The sequence below is a fragment of the Anguilla anguilla genome, chromosome 4 (assembly GCF_013347855.1).
Source record: "Anguilla anguilla isolate fAngAng1 chromosome 4, fAngAng1.pri, whole genome shotgun sequence".
NCBI lineage: Eukaryota > Metazoa > Chordata > Actinopteri > Anguilliformes > Anguillidae > Anguilla > Anguilla anguilla.
In genome coordinates this window covers 24,692,969-24,715,394 of record NC_049204.1, presented here as the reverse complement: position 1 = coordinate 24,715,394, position 22,426 = coordinate 24,692,969, and the positions used below count along the sequence as shown (strand labels likewise).

The window sequence follows — 22,426 nt, the reverse complement described above, 5'->3', positions numbered from 1 at the left end:
GATCCAAAGAGGAGGAGCAAATCGATAGAGAAGTCTTTACTCGACTTGCCTCGGTCATGTTGCCTGGACGCAGTACAACGTGTGTTGTTGGCACTGCTGTGAAACCTGTACTTAGATTTTTTAAAAACTGAGCAATACAGACCAGATGGGTTACCGTTATTTCTGTTTGTCCAATGGAAGTGACAGGACGCTGACTTGACTCCCGCTGAGGCTCAAGGAGAAAATATTTCTGACACGTTAAAGTTGCGTGCTCACCCGTGGCTCCGTCCTTCTTTCCCAGCGCAACTTTGAACTGTCTCAAGAGGAACCAACTTTTCCAGGTAATGACGACTGCGTATGTATTAGCAACCTAGCACGTCTAGCTAATGCTTCTGAGTAAAGCAGACTTTATCACTAACGCTGCCGGTTAAAGAAAAACCGTGGAAATCCTTCCTGTACAGGTTGTAAGTTAAATTAGCGGGTTAATGATCAAACTAACAATCCGGTGTTCATACTGACATTATGTGTATGGGCATTGAAAATGTCTGTTGCAATACTTAGTGGATCTGAAGTTGGCAGTGTAATATCAGAAACTAATATTTAGCTACATCACGAGCGAAACCTGGTTTAGTATAATAATACATAGACATGATATGCTTGTAACGTTAGCTTTGTATCGGCTCGGCTCGCTTAACGTTGGATTTAATGCGGTGTCACGATGGTAGAAGTTTTTTCATCCATTTTTTTTAACGTATAGAAGCTGTCAGGATTATGGCATATGTGCTTAACGAGGTTATTTTTCATTACTTGCATACAGTAAGACGCTGTAACAGTCTGTCTATTAACTAGAAATAAGTGAACGATGAGTTTTAAATTTTAACCCAGATTACAAACCAATGCATGTGTAACAATGCACTTACCATCTCTCCCACTCAGCTGATCATTAACTTAACTATAACCTGCACGGTCATTTGTCGGTGTAGTAATTTAATGTCTTATTTAAGCAGTGCCTTATGGCTATACTATAGCCTACATTTAATACTTGTTGAGGTAAAACAAAGGTATGCACTTCTTCAGTTTAGAATCCAAAGCATTGGTTACGGAGCTATGTGACAGGTTAATGAATTTCGTCAATTTTTAGCGCTGTTATTTGGCTAGGTAATTGAACAAACGTACATACATGTTATAGGAAGGACAGTTGAATGCAAATTGTGTACCATGCTTTACAGTATGTTTTCATGTTGTAAGTTTGACAGGGAATGGCAACAGACTTTGACGTTGGTTGCCTAATGTTGCTTAAAAGGTAACTAAATTAGCTGGTAGCCTACCTGGACACAAGTGTTTGAACAGAGTTGAGCAATTTATACTAAATGCCTTGTTAAAGAGTCAGACCGCTTGCTTTGTTCGTAAGGCTATGATTCATTGGCATGCACGTTGGGAAGGAAGGAAGGGCATTGGTGTGTACACACCCATATGTTTAATTTTTTGAGTGCCATTAGTCCTAGGTGGCTCCAATTCAGACAAAGAGATGTGCTACCATGGAAGTAGAGTTGAATAAATGGACTGGTTTATTGAGCACTTTTGTCTCTTTCATACAGGTCAGATAAGTAATCCATTAAAGATATGTAAACCACACTATTGTGGGTGGGAAGCACTCGGCTTGCCTGCTTTGACAGTTCTTATCTCGTTTCATTGCCTTTTTATCTTGAAGTCCAGAGTTCATTTCCTGAGAGAAACTTTGAAATATTATTGTATTCATTTGAATAATATTCTTGTCAAGTTCAGTATGCTTGATTGGGTACATCATCAGCAGAATGTTTCGTATTCGTGTAAACCTGTTTTAAGAGGGAAAAATCTGAATGAAAAAGGCAACTGCTTCTTTGTACTAAGATTTTATTTTCCTAGTGATTGTTCTCTTGTGGTAGGACTCTGTGTCAAAAGAAGAGCTGGTCACAACTTTATCCAGAGGAATGATACAGGGTTTTTTTGTTGGTATTTTTTCCATGCAGGTAAAAATGTCTGTGAGCAATCATGAGAACCGGAAGTCGAGATCAAGCTCGGGGTCGATGAACATCCAGCTGTTCCACAAGGCGTCCCACGCGGACAGCCTGCTCACGCAGCTGAACCTACTGCGCAAGCGGCGGGTCTTCACGGACGTGGTGCTGCAGGCGGGGCACCGGGCCTTCCCCTGCCACCGGGCCGTGCTGGCCTCCTGCAGCCGCTACTTCGAGGCCATGTTCAGCGGCGGGCTGAAGGAGAGCCGCGACGCCGAGGTCAACTTCCACGACTCCCTTCACCCCGAGGTGCTGGAGCTCCTGCTGGACTACGCCTACTCCGCCCGCATCATCATCAACGAGGAGAACGCCGAGTCCCTGCTGGAGGCCGGCGACATGCTCCAGTTCCACGACATCCGGGACGCGTCTGCCGAGTTCCTGGAGAAGAACCTGCACCCCTCCAACTGCCTGGGCATGATGCTTCTGTCGGACGCCCACCAGTGCGAGCGGCTCTACGAGCTCTCCTGGAGGATGTGCCTGGCCAACTTCGCCTCCCTCTTTAAGACCGAGGACTTCCTCGGCCTGCCCAAGAACAAGGTCCAGGAGCTGATCTTCAGTGAGGAGCTGGAGGTGGAGGATGAGAGCCTGGTGTACGAGGCCGTCATCGACTGGGTGAAGGCGGACGTGGAGCGGAGGATGGTGGACCTCCCCGAGCTGCTCCGCTGCGTCCGGCTGGCCCTGCTGCCGGAGTCCTACCTGCTGAAGAACGTGGCGTCGGAGGAGCTGGTGATGAGCCACAAAGTGGGCCGGGAGATCGTGGAGGACGCGGTCCGCTGCAAGATGAGGATCCTGCAGAACGACGGCGTGGTCACGGGCTTCTGCGCCCGGCCCCGCAAGGTGAGCCAGGCCCTCCTGCTGCTGGGCGGCCAGACCTTCATGTGCGACAAGGTCTACATGATCGACCACAAGACCAAGGAGATCACGCCCAAGACGGACATCCCCAGCCCCCGAATGGAGTGCAGCGCCTGCGCCATCGGCTGCAAGGTCTACGTCACGGGCGGCCGGGGGTCCGAGAACGGGGCCTCCAAGGACGTGTGGGTGTACGACACCCTGCACGACGAGTGGTCCAAGGCCGCGCCCATGCTGGTGGCCCGCTTCGGTCACGGTTCGGCTGAGCTCGACCACATCCTCTACGTCGTGGGCGGGCACACCTCCCTGGCCGGCTCCTTCCCAGCCTCCCCGTCGGTGTCGCTCAAACAAGTCGAGCAGTACGACCCGCAGACCAACAAGTGGACCCTGGTGGCGCCTCTGCGGGAAGGGGTGAGCAACGCTGCCGTGGTCGGGGCCAAAAACAAGCTTTTCGCCTTTGGGGGCACCAGCGTCAACCGGGACAAGTTTCCCAAGGTCCAGTGTTTCGACCCGTGCCAGAACCGGTGGTCGGTGCCCGCGGTGTGCCCCCAGCTCTGGCGCTACACGGCAGCGGCGGTGGTGGGCAACCACGTGGTGGTGATTGGTGGAGACACGGAGTTCTCCGCCAGCTCGGCCTACCGCTTCAACAGCGAGACCTACCAGTGGTCCAAATTCGGTGACGTCACCGCGAAGAGGATCAGCTGCCACGCGGTGGCATCCGGGAACCGGCTGTACGTGGTGGGGGGCTACTTTGGGGCCCAGAGATGTAAAACGCTGGACTGTTATGACCCCTCCACAGACACTTGGGACAGCATCACCAGTGTGCCGTACTCTTTAATTCCCACTGCATTCGTCAGCACCTGGAAGTATCTGTCTGCCTAGAACAGGGAGGGCAGCATACAGTTGGTAAGTAGTGTTTTGAAGCTCAGCAGATAAAAATAGTCATTATTCATAATTACTTTCAGTAGAGCTTGTTTTTGAATGGGCTTATGTATTTTATTTTAGGAACTGGGCTAATTAGATGGTTTAAAATACTACAGCACAGAGAAATTTAGGTCTGTTAACACAAAAAAAAAAACAAATGAAGAGATGGCAGTTCTCCCCGGAATTATTACGATATTAAAAGAACATCTTTTTCAAATCTTCTTAGCCACAGTAGTGTTGGAGAAAAATGAAAGGAGAGCAGAATGCTAAACATATGCGCCCCCTCTGAAATTAAGCGAGCTGAACTTCGTAAATCAGGGCTACGCAGCAAAGGCGTCCCGGGGAGATTATGCGGCGATCTCATTTGGATATTGCAGATGTTTTTCCCGCTTTGAACCCTGCGCAGCTCATTAGCCTGCTTCCACAGCACATTTCAGCGGCATTTCGTTTCCAGCTGACGGACCGAGTTGTTTAAAGTCCGTCGGAGGGCTCTGTGGCCCTCCGAGCCCTGGCAGGGGAAGGGTTAACGCAAATTTTCGGCTTGGGTAAAGAGTCCTTTGATGGTTCAATCCCAGTGCTGTGATGGTCTTGAATGGAGCTATTTTTTTTTTGAAAGGGGGACTGCTGGGTATTGAACACACTAGGCATTGTTTGCCTGAGCATAAGGAATGTTGGGTCGGTAGCATGAAGGCAGTTGGAGCAAGTTGTGTTGACCTTTAGACAAATTACACATGTGCAGGCGAAAGCAGGCTTTTGCTCTCTGTGCCGCCCCTGGGTAATTAGGCTGCAGCACCGTCTCTGTTAAGATCCCTGCGAGGCTTACAGTGGAGGCAGGTGGCCAAGAGTTTTAATGCCTTATTAATTGATACTGAATCTGAGACACTTTCTCTCAGGGATAGTATTTCAGATGAGATTTAGGGAGGTGCTTCGTTTTAATATAGACACAGTGGAACTGGTTTGAAGTCACGTTTTGGCTCTGGGCCTCTTTTTGCGCCGTTTCTCAATGAAAGCGAACAATGTTACTATTGAGTAATTATGTTATTATGGAAGTATTGAGCATGATGTTTAGACACATTAAATGTACGCTGTGCCCTGAATGGCTTTTGATCAGAGCCACACAGCTGTTCTCAGCAAGCGGGCGTGTCTGCAGGCAAACGTGCCAAACGGTTTCCTAGGAAACTCACCCGAAACCGTGGCTAATCGAGGAGAAAATGTCTTAATGTTCGGCCTGCTTACGGGGAGTGAACAGGTAACCTGGGATCAAAACCCAGCCACTGTCACACCAGGCCACGGCCTCCTCCGAGCCTTTATCTGAGACGGTCGAGCGGCACATGACTGCCCTTTGCTCCCGTTTGGCTGCAGTAGGCTGGGTGCTACAGGGCGGGCGGCTGACTGGCTGACATATTGAACGAGTATTTTTGGTTTTGTTTTACGTTGCTATCGAAACGAAACGGCGTCTGGTTTGCTGGGGCCCCTCCCTCGGTCGTTATCGTCACTCCGGCTCAACTTGTGCCGCTCGCCCTGACGGAGCGGCCTGTTCGTACGCGTGTCAGGGGTTGGAGGGAGGGAGAGGAGAAGCTATATTTTGCACTTGTTTGGCAGCCGAGAGCACAGACCTAAAAATACCCGGTGCTCCTCGAGCATTCAACTTTCAACCGGGGTCAGGGAAGAACCAGGGAAAGGGCTGTTTGCGCCCGTTTGCCTCTTAGCCGAGCGCCCGGCTACACCTGCCTGCGGCGAATGTCAATCAGCAGCTCATGAATAAGCTCCTGCAGCCTGCTCAGGCCGTTGATTCTGTACTGAGGATTTCCTGGTTCTGCTTCCTTTTAACCACTGCCATTTGCACTGTTACTTGAGCAGCGCTCGGCGAACATTGGACTGAATTAGCGAAATTTACGGAAGAGTTGTCCATCGACAAGGGGAGTGAAGTCTGGACACAGCAGACCTTCCTGGCTTTTGTTTATTCCTCCTGTCATCTGAAGAGATCAGACTACACTTACACTCTGAATACAAGGCGTTTGTGTTTAGTGTGAAGATGATTTGTGCTACATGCCGTGCTGGGCCTGCGTCAGTGCTGCGTCAATGCTGCGTCAGTGCTGCGTCAGTCCTGCGTGCCGTACAGGTTCGTAAGAGGCAGGGTGTCCTTTACTGCTGAGCTGGGCTCACAGAGACGTCACAGAGGCCTGTTTAGAGAGCAGAGCTGGAGCCATATGAGGCAGTCTGTCCCCCGCCTGACGTGGCACACCTGGGAGGGGTCGGAGGTCGCGGCGCTCGCATCCGAGCGCCTCCCCGGGCAGCTGCTAATAGCCGCGGGGGCGAGAGGAGGGAGGGCCGCCCGGCGCTAATGTTTTATTAATGCCCGTCTTGAAAAGGTCACCGCGAACCAACCGAAACGAGCCGCCTTTACGGCATCTGTGCGTCGCCTCCCCCGCGGAGCGGACGCAGCGGGGCGGCACGCGCGCAGCACTCCCGCCGCCGGTCTCCGGGGTAATCAATCAGCCCCCTCACGGCCCCCAGCGCGCCCGCATTTGCATAAACCTAATCGGGTTTTTATTGGGCCCTTCCTGCGCGCGAGGGCCGGAGGGGAGGAGGTGATTAGAGCCGAATAATAATATCGGGGGCTTCAGTGCGATCACCAGTCATAAACAGACGAGCTGTCGCGCTGTTTTTCCAGCGGCCCCCACCAAGTCATTCATCCAGATGACTCAATACTGAGGCTTAAAGAGACCCTCCGCTTACGCAGAGAAGAGCTCTGATTGAGCTACTGCCGTTGTCTTTGTTCACGGGACCTCGATAACAGGACAGTATAATAATTCGGTCCCGTCTGTGTGCAGTGTGCTTTTTTCCGGTGAGCTTTGAGCTTTTGAGGGCTGAGCAAAGACCTCATTAATATTCATGAGGCTCATTAACAGGCCCGTCGCAGGACGTCCTTATTTAGACGTTTGTCGATACGTCGTAATTAACGCCTGGCCTGGTGGATAATAAACATCGCGGTGGCTTGGGTTTGGGCGTGCGCGTGGGCAGGGACGCTGTGGGGCCCTGAGGTAGGGGGTGTGGGGTGGGAGGTGGGGGTCAGGGGGTGTCCCGGTTAATCCTCTGATCTATTGAAAATTTACCAGCGAAGCTCTTGATGAGCAGATGGGTGGAGGGGTCCTCCCGTTCAGACCAAATGAGGCACTTGAATCCCATCTCTGACCTCGCCCCAGGGCCGAGCTCGCACCGTGGAGGAACAGGCATGTGATGATGACAGGGAGACCAGGGCTCAGCTGTAAATATGCTCCCTCCATTTCAGTTCATCCTACGCTGGCAGAGGAGCTTACATCACATTGCATTACAAGCATTTAGGAGACATTCTTATCCAAGCGACATTGTCTACATTTTTTACATAGGTTTAGTATCTTGCAATTGAGGTTTAGTGTCTTGCTCAAGGGTACAGTGGCCAAGTGTCCTACTTGGGAACCGAACCTGCACCCTTTTGGTTACAAACTCAGTTTCTTAACCATTAAATTACACTGCCGCCCCAGTGTCGTGAACTGGAGACAGAAGATCGCGACGCAGAATTGCGCGCCAAGCAAAAGCAGAAGGCAGGGTGCCGAAGCAGTGCATTGTGGGGTAACCGCAGGCGTCCTGAGGGAGGAGCGGGCGCGGGGCACGGCTCTAAAGGAGTGTGGGCGTGTCCCTTCCTTTGGGGAGGTGCTGAGAGTGGCCCGCGTGCTGTGCCTCTCACGCGCTGGACCAACCGGAATCTCTGGTTTGGACGGGAAGTCGGGCCGGCGGTCAAGCGTGCGCTGATTCACCGGAGTCGCGGATCACTTCCTGTCCCTTCATTCCGTCGTCAGGTGTCTGTCACCGGGCTGCCCAACCCTGTTCCCGCAGATCCACCATCCTGTAGGCTTTCATTTTAACCCCGACACAGCGCATGTCACTCAACAGCTAGAGGCCTCGTTGAACAGCTTATCAGTAGAGTCAGGTGTGGCAAATTAGGGTTGAAATGAAACCTACAGGATGGTAGATCTTCAGGAGCAGGGTTGCGGAGCCCTGGTTTATGATGGTTTATGAAGTAAAAAATGAGAGCATGACCTCGGTTTCATCTAAGCCCAGGGCCTGTCCTGTCCGATCTCCTTCAGCTAATGGCACAAGCCCACTCTACCGCCAAACAGGCATTTTCAATAGAGTCAGTGGGGAAGTGGGGGGGGGGGGGGGAATGCAGAAGTCCAAAATGGTTTTGAAAAGAGCTGCTCTTTCACGGATACGTCTTTGACCAGCGAGACGGCAGGACTCGCTCGGAGGAGAATGGTGCGCGGTGTTTCCGTTACGGAGGGAAACGCAGAGCTAGCCCTTTCAGCGATTCCAGAACATCATCGCTGGTTTTGCTTTAGCCCTCAACAAAGAAACCGTCGCACGGAATGCACGTTTTGTCTCGCGACCATTTGTGTTTAAGCGATCAGAGCACTGCCTTGTGAAAAACAGCTTTTTTTTGCATCGGGGTTTGCATTTCTTAAAGCTACGGCCGGTAGCAAAGGCAGCTTGCATCGTCAACAAAGCTCGCAGGCCATTGTTGAGAACGCTCGCTCATGCGTGCAAGTGCATTTCTTAAAACACACGCGATTGGAATAAAACCGGCCGCCGTTTTCTTTCAAGTCCTTTAAGGGTTAGACGGGCGGACGTGTGGGCGGGGCCGAATAAGCCGGCCGCCCGGTCTGCTCTTTTGCTTTATTCTTTATTGCTCCCGAGTTTAGAGTGACCTTTAGCCCGCGACACGGCTACATCCTGCACATGCAAACGCATTCAAATCCTGGCTCTGCAGCGCTTCTGGAAAGCACTCTTCAGCGCACGCAGGGCGGTCGCTCTGGGTAACACCAGACAGTATGGATGTATAGGGAAGGAAATCAAACTCATTTTTGAATGAAAAAAGAAAATCCCTTAGAGTGCAAAGTGCTAAGCTGGGATAAGAACTAAATTTAAAGCTGCTGCTGGTGGTGAAATGGTGATATCGGGGAGGGAGGGGGGCGTATTTTTAATGTGTGTTTGTTGATCATCTAAGCAAGACCGACAGTGAAAATAGGGCGGTTAAAAACAGCTCCCAGATCTGGGGAGTCGCGGCAGTGGAAACTTCCACTGGGCGGCATGTGCGCTTGCTGCGCCGGCAACAGAGAGGGATGCTCTGCCGGGCAAAAGAGAAAATGGACGTCAACGCAGACGCGGGGTGTGAGCAGAGAGCGACGAGTCGCCGTGCCAGTTGCTCTACAGTTAGAAAGCATAAGGGCCGCCATATCCGCTAGCAGAGCTGTATGTAAGGAAAGGAAGGTGGCGTCTCCAGCACAGGATACAGCAGACTGTGTTAGCATGCGTCGGGCACAGATGGTGGTAGATCAGTTGAGGATCCTCTGGCATTAACTAGCCATTCCCGCTAAAGCTAATGAGTTCTCATTAAGTTGGTTAAATTTGCCATCAGTAGAGCCCCTGCAAATTCCTCCTTCAGCAAAGCCAAGAATAAACTGCCATACACACACACACACACACATAAACAAGCAGGAAGACTCGCCAGTCATTGTGTTTCAGTATCTGCAAAATTCGAATAGAGATATTTCACATGTTTTCTAAATTGTGTCAGTACATTTTCTCCTCATAGCAGAGAGAGCAGGCATTCCAGCATCAAAATGCAAGAGATTCAGGGGGGGAAATGAGCGGGGGCAGGGAGAAAAATGCCAGCATCTCCAGATATGAAACAGGGAATGTACATTTGGACATTGGACAAGTTCAGGCTTTCTGCACTAAAACAATATTTAGTGATAATTTAATTAATTTATTAATACATTAATACATTTAATCATTAATTTAATAATTGCTAGTAAATCATTTCAGAAATTTTTTTTTCAGAGACAACAAAGCATCTTTGTATCCTTAAAAAGTGTTATATGAATGAAATGATGAAATGTACTATTGTTACTATTTTAATTATAATTACTATTGAAGTGTTTGCATGCTGTGATATGCCTGTAACAGCCCTGAATCTGTAGTGGTCACATGGCTATTTTTCACAGAAATGTGAGGGATTTACATGGCAGGGTAGCTCAGAGTTCTTAGCATTCCTAACCCTTGTGTGTGTGTGTCTCTCTCTCTCTGTCCCCAGATGAGCAGCCTAGTCTGGAATGCGGGTGTGTGTCTCCCCTGGTCGGTTGCGGAATGCTGTGGGGTGGAGAATTGGGGGGGGCGGGGGTTTGGGGGGGGGGGTGAGGGTGAAAGAAAGATGGAAAATCCTCCACAGCAGTTGGAATCACAAGGACCTCTCGCTCCGACCGGATCAGCATGGCAAGAAGGGACCCGAGGTCATGGAATCGAACCGTGTAAACGGGTGTCACGCCCGTCTCCTGTCCCGCCCCCCCCCGCGCGTCTCCTGTCCCGCCCCGCCCCCTGCCTCCTCGCTACCGGAGGACGGCTCGGTCACGGCGTTCCGAGTGGGGACTGCAACGCAGAAGGGAAAGGGCACGTAACCATGGCTGCGATGCAGATAGCGCAGCTGGGCTCTGATTGGGCCCGGTCACAGTCCTGTGTGCAGCGGCTAACTGGGCCCTATTGGGACTGCTGTAGAGGTGTAGAGCCCCAGCTTCTGGAGCCATTTTGTTTGCTCTCGTGCATTTCAAGTGGAGAATTCTACTTGCAGTATCTGCACAACGGACCCCGAAATTGCCTGCAAGTTACTGAAATGAAATGCCACCATTTGAAGAAAGAAAAAAAAACTAACCGTTTACATTTGTCTGTTGAAAGTTTTTGAGACATGTTTTCTTTTAGTCTCCAGTAACCCCAAGAGTTGGTCGGGACGTCGTGTTACTCTTAAATCATGAGTACGGCTCACACTTATGCATTTGGAAGCCGTATTCAGGAAGTAGATAGTTTTGTACACAAAAACATGTCCTGGATATTTTTAGTTCTGGAGTCGTGTTGCCTTCAATTTTGGTTATCTAAATTTGTATCTTCTTTCTGTACTTAAATAGCTATGCAGAGAATGTGACTTATGAATGAAGATGCTTTTTCCACACTGTAAGAGTTTTCTGTGTGTATGTCTGATGTATCTGTGCACTGTTTTAACACGTTGTGTATGTGTGTATTCTCAGGGGTTTGTTTGTTTGCTTGTTTGTTTCTCACAGTCCTAATGTAGCTTTCCTCTGCCCGCTCACATTCAAGCAGAATAGGATTTTTCGGGATTAGGATTGTGCTAAATGTCTTTTTCATGTCTTTAATTCACCTGCTGCAGAGAAACTAAATTGCTTTTCTCCTTTTTTCTGGCAAAGCCTCGGCAGTGGATCCAGATTTCTATATTTTTGCTTTAAATGTTTTTTTTAAGGTTTTGTTGTCTAATGGCTTTTGATTTGCACATAATTTAGATTTTTTTACACTTTGTCTTAATTATGTTTACTGTTGTTTCTGTGAGAATGTTGAATGACTTGGCAGGAGAATCGTAGCATGTTTTTGAGTACATTATGTGCTTTTTCTGAGACCCTTATAGAATAACAACCACATACTCAAAGGGGTCAGAACTGTGGATGAAACCAATGTTACCACGTCATAAGCTTTTTTTGATGTTAGTTGATGTTGTAGGTACGTGATGATGAAAATGTTTGAGAAATGACTTTTTGTAACAATAAATTAACTCTTTAAAAAGAATACAAATAACTTTGTTCTTCATTTTTCCTGACTATTTAAAGGACTACTCAGCATTCAAAACCATATGATCCATTGTAATTGTAGAGCATGACTAAATTTGGATTTCTAAATATGTCTTTGGGGTGACCAACTAGATTTGAGCTTTGAATAGAATGTACAGTTTGGGCTTCAATAACATTTGGTCAAAAGGTATGTATTGAAGTAGTGGTATTTTGTAAAGTATGCACTGTAATATATGCATAATTCATCTTATCAGTGATAAGAGCCTCAGGATTTATTATACATTATATTGTTTACTGGGGTATCGTTTTAAATATGAGGGAACATTCTGGTGCGTTCCTACTGCCTAAAACAGACCGATGGGCTCGGTGGAGACAAACAAGTCTTCTACCGTGGGTTGTCTGGGATATCTACTAAATTATTAAGTCCCAGTGCTGCCTGGCAGGTACTTTGGACAAAAGACTGGTGACAACAAATGGGCTTATTCGGTGCCGCGGAGCCGCCCGTGGCGATGTGTTGCGGCGCGTTTCCTTGGCGAGGGGAGATGGATGGCTGGTGCCTTTCCAGCGCTGGCGCTCTGAGGAGGCTCCCTTCGCCCGCGGCTATCGCCGCCGCGCAGAGGAATGCCAGTCGGTTCAGATGATAATGCTCAGATTGTTTCGCTCAAATTCTCTCGCTCCATCACTGGGACAACAGTGCCCCGAAGGTTTCATTTTTCCAGAGAGAGCCTCACACCCAGATAAATGGAGCTCCTCAATCCAGGTCTGTGTATGGTTTCAGTCTGGCCAGTTAGAAAAATGCACCCCAACACCCCCAATAGTGTATCAAGTCTTTTTTATACGGTCCAAAAAAACAAAGTGGCCTCTCGCTTGTGTTGACCCTCTGCCGTGTATGAACCTTGAGTGCGGTGCGTGTGCTGAGGTGTGCCCGCACCCAGGCCAGAAACGATCGCCTGACTTCCAAACACGCCGAGGGAAAGTGAGCGGACATGCCCAGAACCGACTGTTTAATGACATGCAAAGCGTTTTCTGCATGCTTTTCATATTCGCACAGCGAGGAGCTGTCATAACTCCTCTAGGGAAGGGAGCGCACGCGGAGGGAAACGCCATGGCGCAGAGTTCGCTGCATTCCTCAGTTCAGAGAGCCACAGGGAGAGGTACCTGGGCCGGGGGGGGGTGCGGGGGGGGATGGGTAAGAATGTGATGCTGCTCTGGGATAAGAGAGCAGGGCGTGGCGCAGTTTCCAGCGGGGAAGTGCTCACTTCCTGTTGAGAAAGGCCTGCAGATGACAGCTGGTCGAACGCCCCCCTCCGATCAGACGTGGGCGGGCAGAACGGCGGTCCTAACGGAAATGATTCAGCCAGAGATGGCGGGTTTGGAGAGGTGTCTGGACAGCTCAACTCTCGACAGAACAAAGTTTTTCCAACGCAGCGGCGTCTGCGGACCGTAAACCAGAACAGTTTACTTTGATTTACCGGATTTCTTGGGAAGGCGAATGGGCGAATCTCTCGATCGCACCCAGGCCTGTGTCCCAACAGATTCATTTCATTTCTTCAGATTGAGTTAGTATATTAACAGCGGGGTGACTGATCTGCCCATTTGCCTGCCTCCAGCTAAACCAAGAGGGATCAAAGTCAGCCCCCAGAAGGCTCTGAGAGGGACTGGGAGGGAGGGGTTGTGGGGAATTGGGGGAGCGGCTGTTTCTGCCCAGGCCCCGCGGGCTCGTGGCTGGTGGCAGTGGAGGGGGCGTGGCCAAGCTGCGTGCCACGGCGGAGCCACGCCCCTCTGAAGCATGCCGGACAGAGGCGGGACCTTGAGGGAGGCTCTTGACGGACGGCTGCAGAAAGGGGCCACCGCGCGGGCCAGCGCAGACACCAGATGGGAGCAGCTATACCGAAAAAACACAAACAGCTGGGCCCACTCCCAAGGGGTAGAGAGCGCGCCCAAACGGAAACGGGATCAGGAGGGAATGGAAACTGGGACTGGGAGGGGGGGAAACATAAACACCATCTTCCACGTACACTTTAAAACAATCATGTTCCTGGACTCCAATTAGCCAGTTAATAGGTTGTTCCTTTTTCTTGTAGAATATAAGAAATAAATGTATATGACAGAAATTAACAAAACAAATTTGTGGTATTAGTTTTTGGCTTTTGGGGATGGGGACATTTTTTGTAGATTTCTCATATGTAAAATAAATAAATTATCAAAAATGAAATAATGTGCACATCTTATGTTTTTGTTTAATCAATTATATAGCAAACCTAGAACAGATGGAGGTTATAGTACAATAGGAAGCTTTGAAAACATGCAGGTCTAACAAAAACTATTTGGAAACAGCAACCGCAAGACAGTGAAATCTGGGCCTGTAAAATCTGACATCATTACCGGCAAAATCAGTGCAGTCATGCCTGTCCCCTCAGCCATTGCATGTTTCCACGCCTATTTGGGGAAGCGACTTTTAATTTATGGATTTAAAAACACAATGGGAACGGACATGCATAAGAAGATGAAACATCTTGCTCCCAAACAGAAATCTGGCATGGGGTAGCGGGGAGGGGAGGGGGGGGAGGAGGGGGGGTTTATCAATGGGGCCATTGTCATGCAAAATGTAAAAAACGAAAATTTCAAACGGATTCTGCCGACGGCGCAGTCAAACCGCCATGCATAAATAGACGTTCGAAGGTCGGCGGAAGACAAAGGGGCCAAACGGAGAGGGAAGAAAAGAGATAAAGAACGCAAACGCTGGTCCAATCTGAATGGAGGGGTGTGCGTGTGTGCGTGTGTGTGTGCATGTGTGTGTGTGTCTGTGTGTGCAGTGCATGTGTGTGTGTGCATGTGCCTGTGTGTATGTGTGCGAGTGTGTGTGTGCAGTGCATGTGTGTGTGTGCATGTGCATGTGCCTGTGTGTATGTGTGCGAGTGTGTGTGTGCCTGTGTGTGTGTGTGTGCATGTGCCTGTGTGGGCACGTGTGTGTGCGTTAGTGTGTGCCTGTGTGTGTGTGTGCGCGTGGGCCGGGGGGGCGGAGCGCTCGTTGTGACCCCCAGCAGAATGGGGCCCATGAGATGGAGCTGAGGTGGTGGGTACGCCCAAACGCTCCACCCAAATATCGGCGTGTGTCTGCCAGGCTGAGGCCCGCAGCTGGGCCGCTTCACGGAACACAAAGACGCAGAATTAGTTCAGAATTAACTTCCACTCATATTCCCCAGGGGCCCCCGCCTCTGCTGCTGGGGCCACAAGCCTCCAGGGAGAGAGGGCCACAAATGGGGGAGGGAGAAGGAGAAGGAGGGAGAAAATGGGAGGAATATGTATATATTGTATACATATGTTGAGTGTGTTTATATATGCTGTATGTATTTATATATATATATAGTATGTAGAGAGAGAGAGAGAGGGTCAAAAGGAATTAAAAATGATGTTCATAACCAATGAATATTTGGCATATACACGTGGTTCTCTCCCATACCAAGCTCTTGCTGACAGGACTGTTTTGTTTTGCTGCGATAATTACCCAGTCTGGCCCACAGAAAGGACAGGTTGTGCGTCGGGCCACAGTCACCTCAGTGCGCTGGAAGCCCTGGTGGAGAGGCTCTCTGCCGAAATACAGGCCACCTCTGTGGTGCTGGGGTCTGGCCCTCCCGCCTGCCGATTAGGGTGGCGCCTCCGTGAGGCTCGAGGGGTCGTGTCGGGATGCAGACGGGATATCAAACCCCACGAAACGCCTGCGGTTCGCCCGGCTGCAGATTCCTGAGCTCAGCTCCGCCGCTCCGTCGAGGCCGGTCTGGGGCGGTCAGGAAACGCGCGGCTAAACGGCTCCCATGGCGACCGCAGAGGTGGAGGCTCTGGTCTGGCATCCGTTTCCAAAACAGCAAAAAGTGTTTTCACCTCGGGCTCCCTGGCTGTCACGACCCGGGGCTCTGTGGAGGTCTGAGCAGAGTCATCTGAGGGCCCTGTGGAGGTCTGAGCAGAGTCATCTGAGGGCCCTGTGGAGGTCTGAGCAGAGTCATCTGAGGGCCCCGTGGAGGTCTACAGCTTTGGACATGTCAGGAGACGCAGGCACATTTTTGGGGCAGGACCCTGGTGCGTACAGAGCGCAGTTTTGAGACAGACCGACGCAGGCAGTGACATTTTCCCTTTGAAATGCGAGGGACTGTATTTCCACTTTTGAACAGAAGCGCATAAACACTTCCTGCGCTCATCTGGGGTAAAGTGTAATGTTTGACCGTGACGCACAGGAGGATCTTGGGTGTTGGATAAGAAGACAGTCTTGATATACGAGCTTTAACAGACTCAAAGCAGAGACCACATCAGGCGAGGTAAAGCTTTGCTTTGTTATTGTGGATTGTCAAATCCCTTAGAAGTCCAAAGAAACAATTAAACTGAAATGCCTTTGAAGAACTCATAAACTAACTGGGAAGATTGCCTCTTGACTCTTGACTGGCCCTTAACAGCTCCTGTCCCGGCCATATGAAATATGGATTCTATTTTTAAAAGAGGCTGCACCTTTGAAATTAGGAGCCGTCGTAAACGTTCCGAGGCCGGCGAGCGTCACGTGGGCCCGGCGCCCGGGATCATAACGGCTGTTTACACAACAGAGTAAATTGCACAGCAACTGTAAAGGGGGCTTTTCAGAAGAACAGAAGCGCCGAGGCAGCACTTTACACCCCCCCCCCTCGTCCCCGTCCCCCTCCCCCCCGCCTGCTCCGCTTTATCTGACAGCGGCCTTGACGCACTGAGGTTTCGGCTTTGAAGAGCCGCGCGGCGGTAATGAGCCTCGGCCGAGGCGTGGCCGTGGCTAACGCGACGCCCCCGGCACAGCGCTCCCAACTGCACTTTCATATCTACCTGCCAGTCAGGCTGAGGCCTCATTACTGTACCACAACCTGCAGCGGCCTTCCCCCGGCATTTCTATCCCGCGCGCTAAGAGCTACGTGTCAAAGGCCTGACACATTAGGCCTTAAAACAGCTCTTATTGCTTTGGGGAAATGGGGAATCCATTTCGCTTTACTGCTGTTGAACATTTTTCTCCACCTGCGCACGGTCAGCGTAATTACATACACCCCTAATGCACAAGCCTCTCTGGCAGGTTAGGCTAGCAAAATGATTTATTTATATGAAACTAATGATTTATTATATAAAACTACGGCTATGTAGTTTGTATGAAGTTAGAGACTCCCATAATCTCAGGATTATCTTATCTTATCTTAACTGACAGCAGAAGATCATAGCGCTTTGAGCAGAAGTGCTGCCTGTTTCCACCTCCCTGTACAGAAGCCGTGACACATTTTATCACGTAACCGATACACAATGAAGGAGGTGGTGGGCTGTTAGAGCCGATGACATGAAGCTGACAGAAATTCCAGCTATGTCTGCAGAATGTTAGCATGGCGCTGCGTTCCGGAACGGGAGCGCTTCTGGACAGAGCTCTGCTCCTCACATTCATTGTACCGGAGTCACAGCAAGCTATTGTTCAGAGACGGGGGGGTAATCACTCACTGTTCTACTGAGCTGCATTACCAAAACAGGAAAGAATTCCGCATTTGAGATGAAAAGGAAGAGGCGGGGGGATCTCGAGGGGATTGGCTGAGGAGGATGCATCAAATAAAAGCAGTCTCCAGTCAGAGCAGTTGTGATTGGACGTCTAAATCCTTCACACAGGGCTGTTGCTCTTAAGAGATGGGGCCTAGCAGATGTGCATGAAATCTGAATAATTAATCTGAGCCTGCCTTTGATTAGCACTGTCAATCTGGATGCTCCAATACAGTCAGACAGCAGTATGAATAATACGATTTACAAAAAAGAACAACTTGGCCATAAGGTGAATACATCTGCATCTGTTTCCCTCCCAGGAGCAGAAGTGTGTCATCTCCTTGCACACAGATTTAGAATTTTAATGAAGCACATCCATTTTTTTAAGTTAAGCCATTGCTTTGTTTCACAAGTGGTCCAGAGAAGCACTGCACTGGTGGCCGTGTACAGTACGTGTTTATTTTCCAAAAAGGAACAAAGAGGATGCCAACGGTTATGCTCCGATTGGCTTACAGCTTGAATTCCCAGGAGGCCGAGGGGATAATGAAATCCTTGAGGGGGCGGCGGCTGTAAAATAAATGAGATGTCCCGCTGAGGAGGAGAATGAAGCAGAGGAAGACCGAGAGAAGGAAAAAGAAGAAGAAAGAAAAGGGCAGAAAGCGTAAGAGAGCTGTGCTTTCTGTCAGATCTTGGGCTCAGGTACAAAGCCAGCGGTGAAAGTCTTTGTAAACCTGTGCTTCTCGATCTTAAACTCACACGACTACAGGCACAATACGCCTCCCCTAGCACAAATAACAGAGTCAAAAAAACATTCCTGGACATAACTGTGGGATGGAAAGATACACAAAGCCTGAGACACAGCAAACACGGTTAATGAGGAGGAAGCTTTGGGGGGGGGGGAGCGGGGTAGCGGGGGTGAATACGTTCGTCTCCAACCGCCAAACCCCCCCCCCCCCTCCCCCCTCCCCAGTGGCGGCTTCCACAATCGAGGGGGCAATGAGAACATTATCAAAGAGATGCCGCCTGAAAAGAGGGAGACGCGAAAAAGAAAAAAGAAAACGCAGAGAAAGGTCCCGCAACCGTTAGTCGGGGGGTCTGCTGTTTATAGATCGCTGGGCTGGCAGGACGCCACGGTTCTGGAACACCGCTTTCAATAAATATCTGGCACGACAATCGGGGCTTTAATCTGAAGTAGCCAAGTGATAACTCACCCAGAATCGCACCCCAAACCCCCCCCCCCCTCTCCCCTTCCCAAACCCACCCCCCCTCCCGTTGGCACTTGCTCACGTGCACGCAGCACAAGTCTTCGGGGCCCCAGCTGTCTGGCTGTCCGTTCCGGGCATTGGCCCCCAGGTCTCTTGGCAGACGCCAGGGACGCGTCGCTCCTGTAGGGAGAGGGGCCCTGCGACCGCTCCGTTTCAGCGCACAAATCCTCCGTTTCGTCTGCCCCTCCGAAGCGCCCGCCCGCCCGTCCGCGTTCGGTGTGCGCGCTGGGCCGACGGCAGACGCCGCCGCGGCGGGATTGTGTGGCAGTTACTCACGCCCCAGTCTCCCCATTCGCCTTTCTGTTTCCTTCAAAAAGGCCGCGTTTTTACCGAATCTCTGCTGGGTTAAAAGGTGCGCGCGGATTAAGAAAGGTTTTTTCTCTTTCTTTTTTGAATGGAGGCAGGCCATATGGTTAGGGCCACTCATAACAATTGGAGGTTAGGAGGAAGAAAAAGAAAGAAAACCCAGAGCTCTTATATACATTTTCCGTACATTTGGATTTACAAGTTAAGTAAGGGTTCAGGGCAGGCATTCATTCCTAGCACTTTTGAGTTGTTGTTTTTTCCACCTCATTGCAGAGTCCTCTGCTGTTCAAACATCCACAGGGCACGTCTTCAGGAAGGCACCGTCCTGCTCGTAAGCTCGTGGAGTGGGTGCTTCACAATGGACTTTTACTGCGCTGTCACTCACAGACCTGCTCGAGTGCCTGGCGTCCCGGCTGAGCACCCCGCTCCTCAAAAAGGTGTAGCTTTAACCCCAAACATCAGACCTCCTGAGAGAGTTCTCACAGAGTTTTGGTCTAGGGAGAAGGTGCGTGCATGCGTGTGTGTGTGTGTGTGTGTGTGTGTGTGTGTGTGTGTGTGTGTGCATGTGTGTGCGTGCGTTAGTGTGTGCGTGCATGTGAGCGTGCGTGTGTGTGTGCGCATGTGAGCGTGCGTGTGTGTGTGCGCATGTGCGTGTGAGTATGCGTGTGCATGTGCGTGCGTGCATGCGAGTGTGTGTGTGTTCATACTACTGTGGGCGCATTACAGGGGCTGGGAACCTATTTGGTGACCTCCCACATCTGTGTGTTTACTCTGAAGGTATTTGGACATGGGGGTGGTCACACACACACAAAGGACAGGGCTAATCTGAGTGGTTGTGACGGCTGGCTGAAAGCTATGCGTTTGATGTGCGGCATTTTTTGGTCAAAGGAGAGGCTCAGGGGAAGATGATGATGCTATCTGTGAGAAACTGAGGACTGAAAATAGATTAGACATCAGACGCCCCTTTTATTTCTAAACCTGAGAGAAGTTCATGAAGGAAAATGTATCCCTTTGGTTAATAAAATGCCGTACAGTAAGATAACTATCACCAGGCTTTGGTATTGGTTCACAGATTTCAGAGAGGGAAACCCTCACCTGTTTATTCACTATGATGTAACTTTATGGACATTGAATTTTGAACATCTATCAGTTTCACTGTCCAATACACAATACATTTACAATACAATGGTAAGGTTACAGCTGATCAACTTGTAATACGTATGCATAAGACCTTACAGCATTGAAACCTGGTAAGAAAAACAGGAAATGTGTACAGATTGAATATGTACATGGCTATATTTGCCATAAGTCTGCCAGCACAAATTCCGTGCAGTGTGTTTGCTTTGGCAACACAGGATTTTGGCTTGAGATTGAGAAGTTAACAAAAAAAAAAAGCCCGGGGGGGGGGGGGGGGGGGGGGGGGGGAATTCTTCTGAGCTCTTTAAATGTCACTCGGACCTCCCACCCATTCGACACTTCTTGAGGAGATGAAGGAAAAAAAAAAAAGTACTTTCAGAAACGATGTCACATTTGCTGCTTACACAAGCGATTTCTCCAGCACCGTGCTGCATATGTAAACTATAGCCTTGAGCCCTTTCCATACCACATACCCACTCATACCCCACAGCTGCACTTGAACGTGGTTTATTGCTGTTTGCACAGCGCCCACCAGAACGTTCAGCTCGCACGGTTGACTAGGAAACGCAGCTATAGCACTGGGCCCGAGCAGGGGTCCACGTCTGGTTTTCGAACGCGGCTGTGTACCCTCGAGACGCTTCCTAAGGACGCGTGAGAACAGTTATCAAACACTATATGTATGTGGCCCAGCAATGGCAGGTTTGAATCCAGGCTGTGCCAACGTATCTGTGAAGACATGCCCAGACAGAGTCTTCATGAGGAATGTTTTCTTACCCAGAAGTCTCTGCAGCAGGATGCCGGGAGTGCTTTCATCTGTGCCACAGGTATGAGGAAAGAGAGGTGTGGCCAGAGGGACTGTGTCTGCTCAGACTGGCATATGGGTAATCTGATTCATGAGAACAGAATGGTTACAGCATGACATTCCACAATGCCCCACAGGACCTGCATCAGTCCCTCTCCATAACGGCATTTGTACAGCAACTCTGATATTTGGTGTTGAAGAGAGCTTGCCAGGCCGCAGTGTTTGTAATTTACACATCATATAAATTAGCTGCACTTGGAACATTTCCGCGTACAGAACACTTTTAGAGACCTCTCACGTTCTATTCCATTCAAATTGCTCTCAAATCCATTCAAATGATGGTGTTCACAGTGCATGGAAAATTAGCTACTTGCTCTGTTGCCCTGGTTACATAATCGGAGCCAGTGTGTTCTAGCTTTGAGTACCCAACATGAAAGTCATCATCCCGAGAGGACGACTGGTTGTGCAATCTGTTTTACTGCCAGTTATCACCTCGTAATTGCCTCCAATGTCGCAAGTCAAGTTCAATAAAGAGAGCATTGTGTTTTAAAACAAGGCACACAGAAGTGAAGACATAAAAAATTATGTAACCTGTCATAACAACCATTGGTAAGACAGGGAAACAGAGGATTAACTTACAGTTGGCATTTCAAAAAGCAAAACTACATTTCCAAAAGTAAGTGGACACCCCTTCCAATTAGTGGTTTCGGCTATTTCAGCTACGCCCATTGCTTACAGGTGCATAAAATCAAGCATACCACTATGCAATCGCCATACACAAACATGGGCAGCTGAATGGGTCATACTGAAGAGCTCAGTGACTTTCAACATGGCTCTGTCATAGGATGCCACATTTCCAACAAATCAGTTTGTCAAATTTCTGCCCTGGTCAACTGTAAGTGCTGTTCTTGTGAAGTGTAAACGTATAGGAGTGACAACAGCTCAGCCACAAAGAGGTAGGTCACACAAGCTCACAGACCCAGAGAGATGAAACGTGTAGCACCTAAAACATCATCCTTCCACGGTTACAACAAAACTACAAACTACCTCTGGAAACAACATCAGCTCATCAAGAGCTTCATGAAATGGGTTTCCATGGCCGAGCAGCCGTACGCAAGCCTAAGATCACCATGCGCAATGCCAAGAGTCGGCTGGAGTAGTGTAAAGCTCACCGCCATTGGACTCTGAGGCAGTGGAAATGCATTCTCTGGATACACTTCACTATCTGGCAGTCTGACAGACGAATCGGGGTTTGGTGGAATGCATAGTGCCAACTGTACTGGCCCGAATAGTGCCAACTGTAAAGTTTGGTGTAAAAGGAATAATGGTCTGGCGCTGTTTTCCATGGTTTGCGCTAGGTCCCTTAGTTCCAGTGAAGGGAAATATTAATGCTACATGCAATGACATTCTAGAGAATTGTGCGCTTCCAACTTAGTGGCAACAGTTCGAGGAAGACCATGTTCGAAAAACCTACTGGAAAGCCTTCCCAGCAGTGGAGGCTGTTACAGCAGCAAAGGGGGGTCCAACTCCATATTAATGCCCATGGTTTTGTTCAAAAAGTACATATGGGTGTGATGTTCAGGTGTCCACATACTTTTTTGAAAATGTAGTGTAGATACACACACCATTTCTGGCTGAATATAACAACTTTTGGGTAATGGTGCTTTCCAGAACACAAATAAGGAACTACAAAAATGGGTTTTAGACTAATACAGGATCCTGTGTGTGTTTGAGAATAGGTAATATTTGTTAGCTCATCTGACGAGCTTTTTGATGTCCAAAATCCAGGAACATTATTTCACACACAGCAAAATATTCAGTGTAAAATCAACCCTGATAGCATAGAGGATGTATGGTGCATATTAAACACCTATAAATGCTGCTCGTGTTTATTTAAGACTGATAGCTTTGCTGTGC

General features: G+C 49.4%; 1 protein-coding gene across 1 annotated transcript; it reads left to right on the top strand.

Moving 5' to 3' along the window:
- Positions 1 to 48: 48 nt before the first annotated feature.
- Positions 49 to 10,208, top strand: enc3 (ectodermal-neural cortex 3). Its single transcript, XM_035416042.1, has 3 exons — positions 49 to 320; positions 1,989 to 3,788; positions 9,940 to 10,208. Exon 2 carries the CDS (start codon positions 1,995 to 1,997, stop codon positions 3,762 to 3,764), a length of 1,770 nt encoding a protein of 589 aa, XP_035271933.1. The 5' UTR covers positions 49 to 320; positions 1,989 to 1,994; the 3' UTR covers positions 3,765 to 3,788; positions 9,940 to 10,208.
- Positions 10,209 to 22,426: the final 12,218 nt, after the last annotated feature.

Coding starts and splice junctions, on each gene's coding strand:
- enc3 (XM_035416042.1), top strand. CDS start 1,995: ATGTCTGTGAGCAATCATGAGAACCGGAAGTCGAGATCAAGCTCGGGG.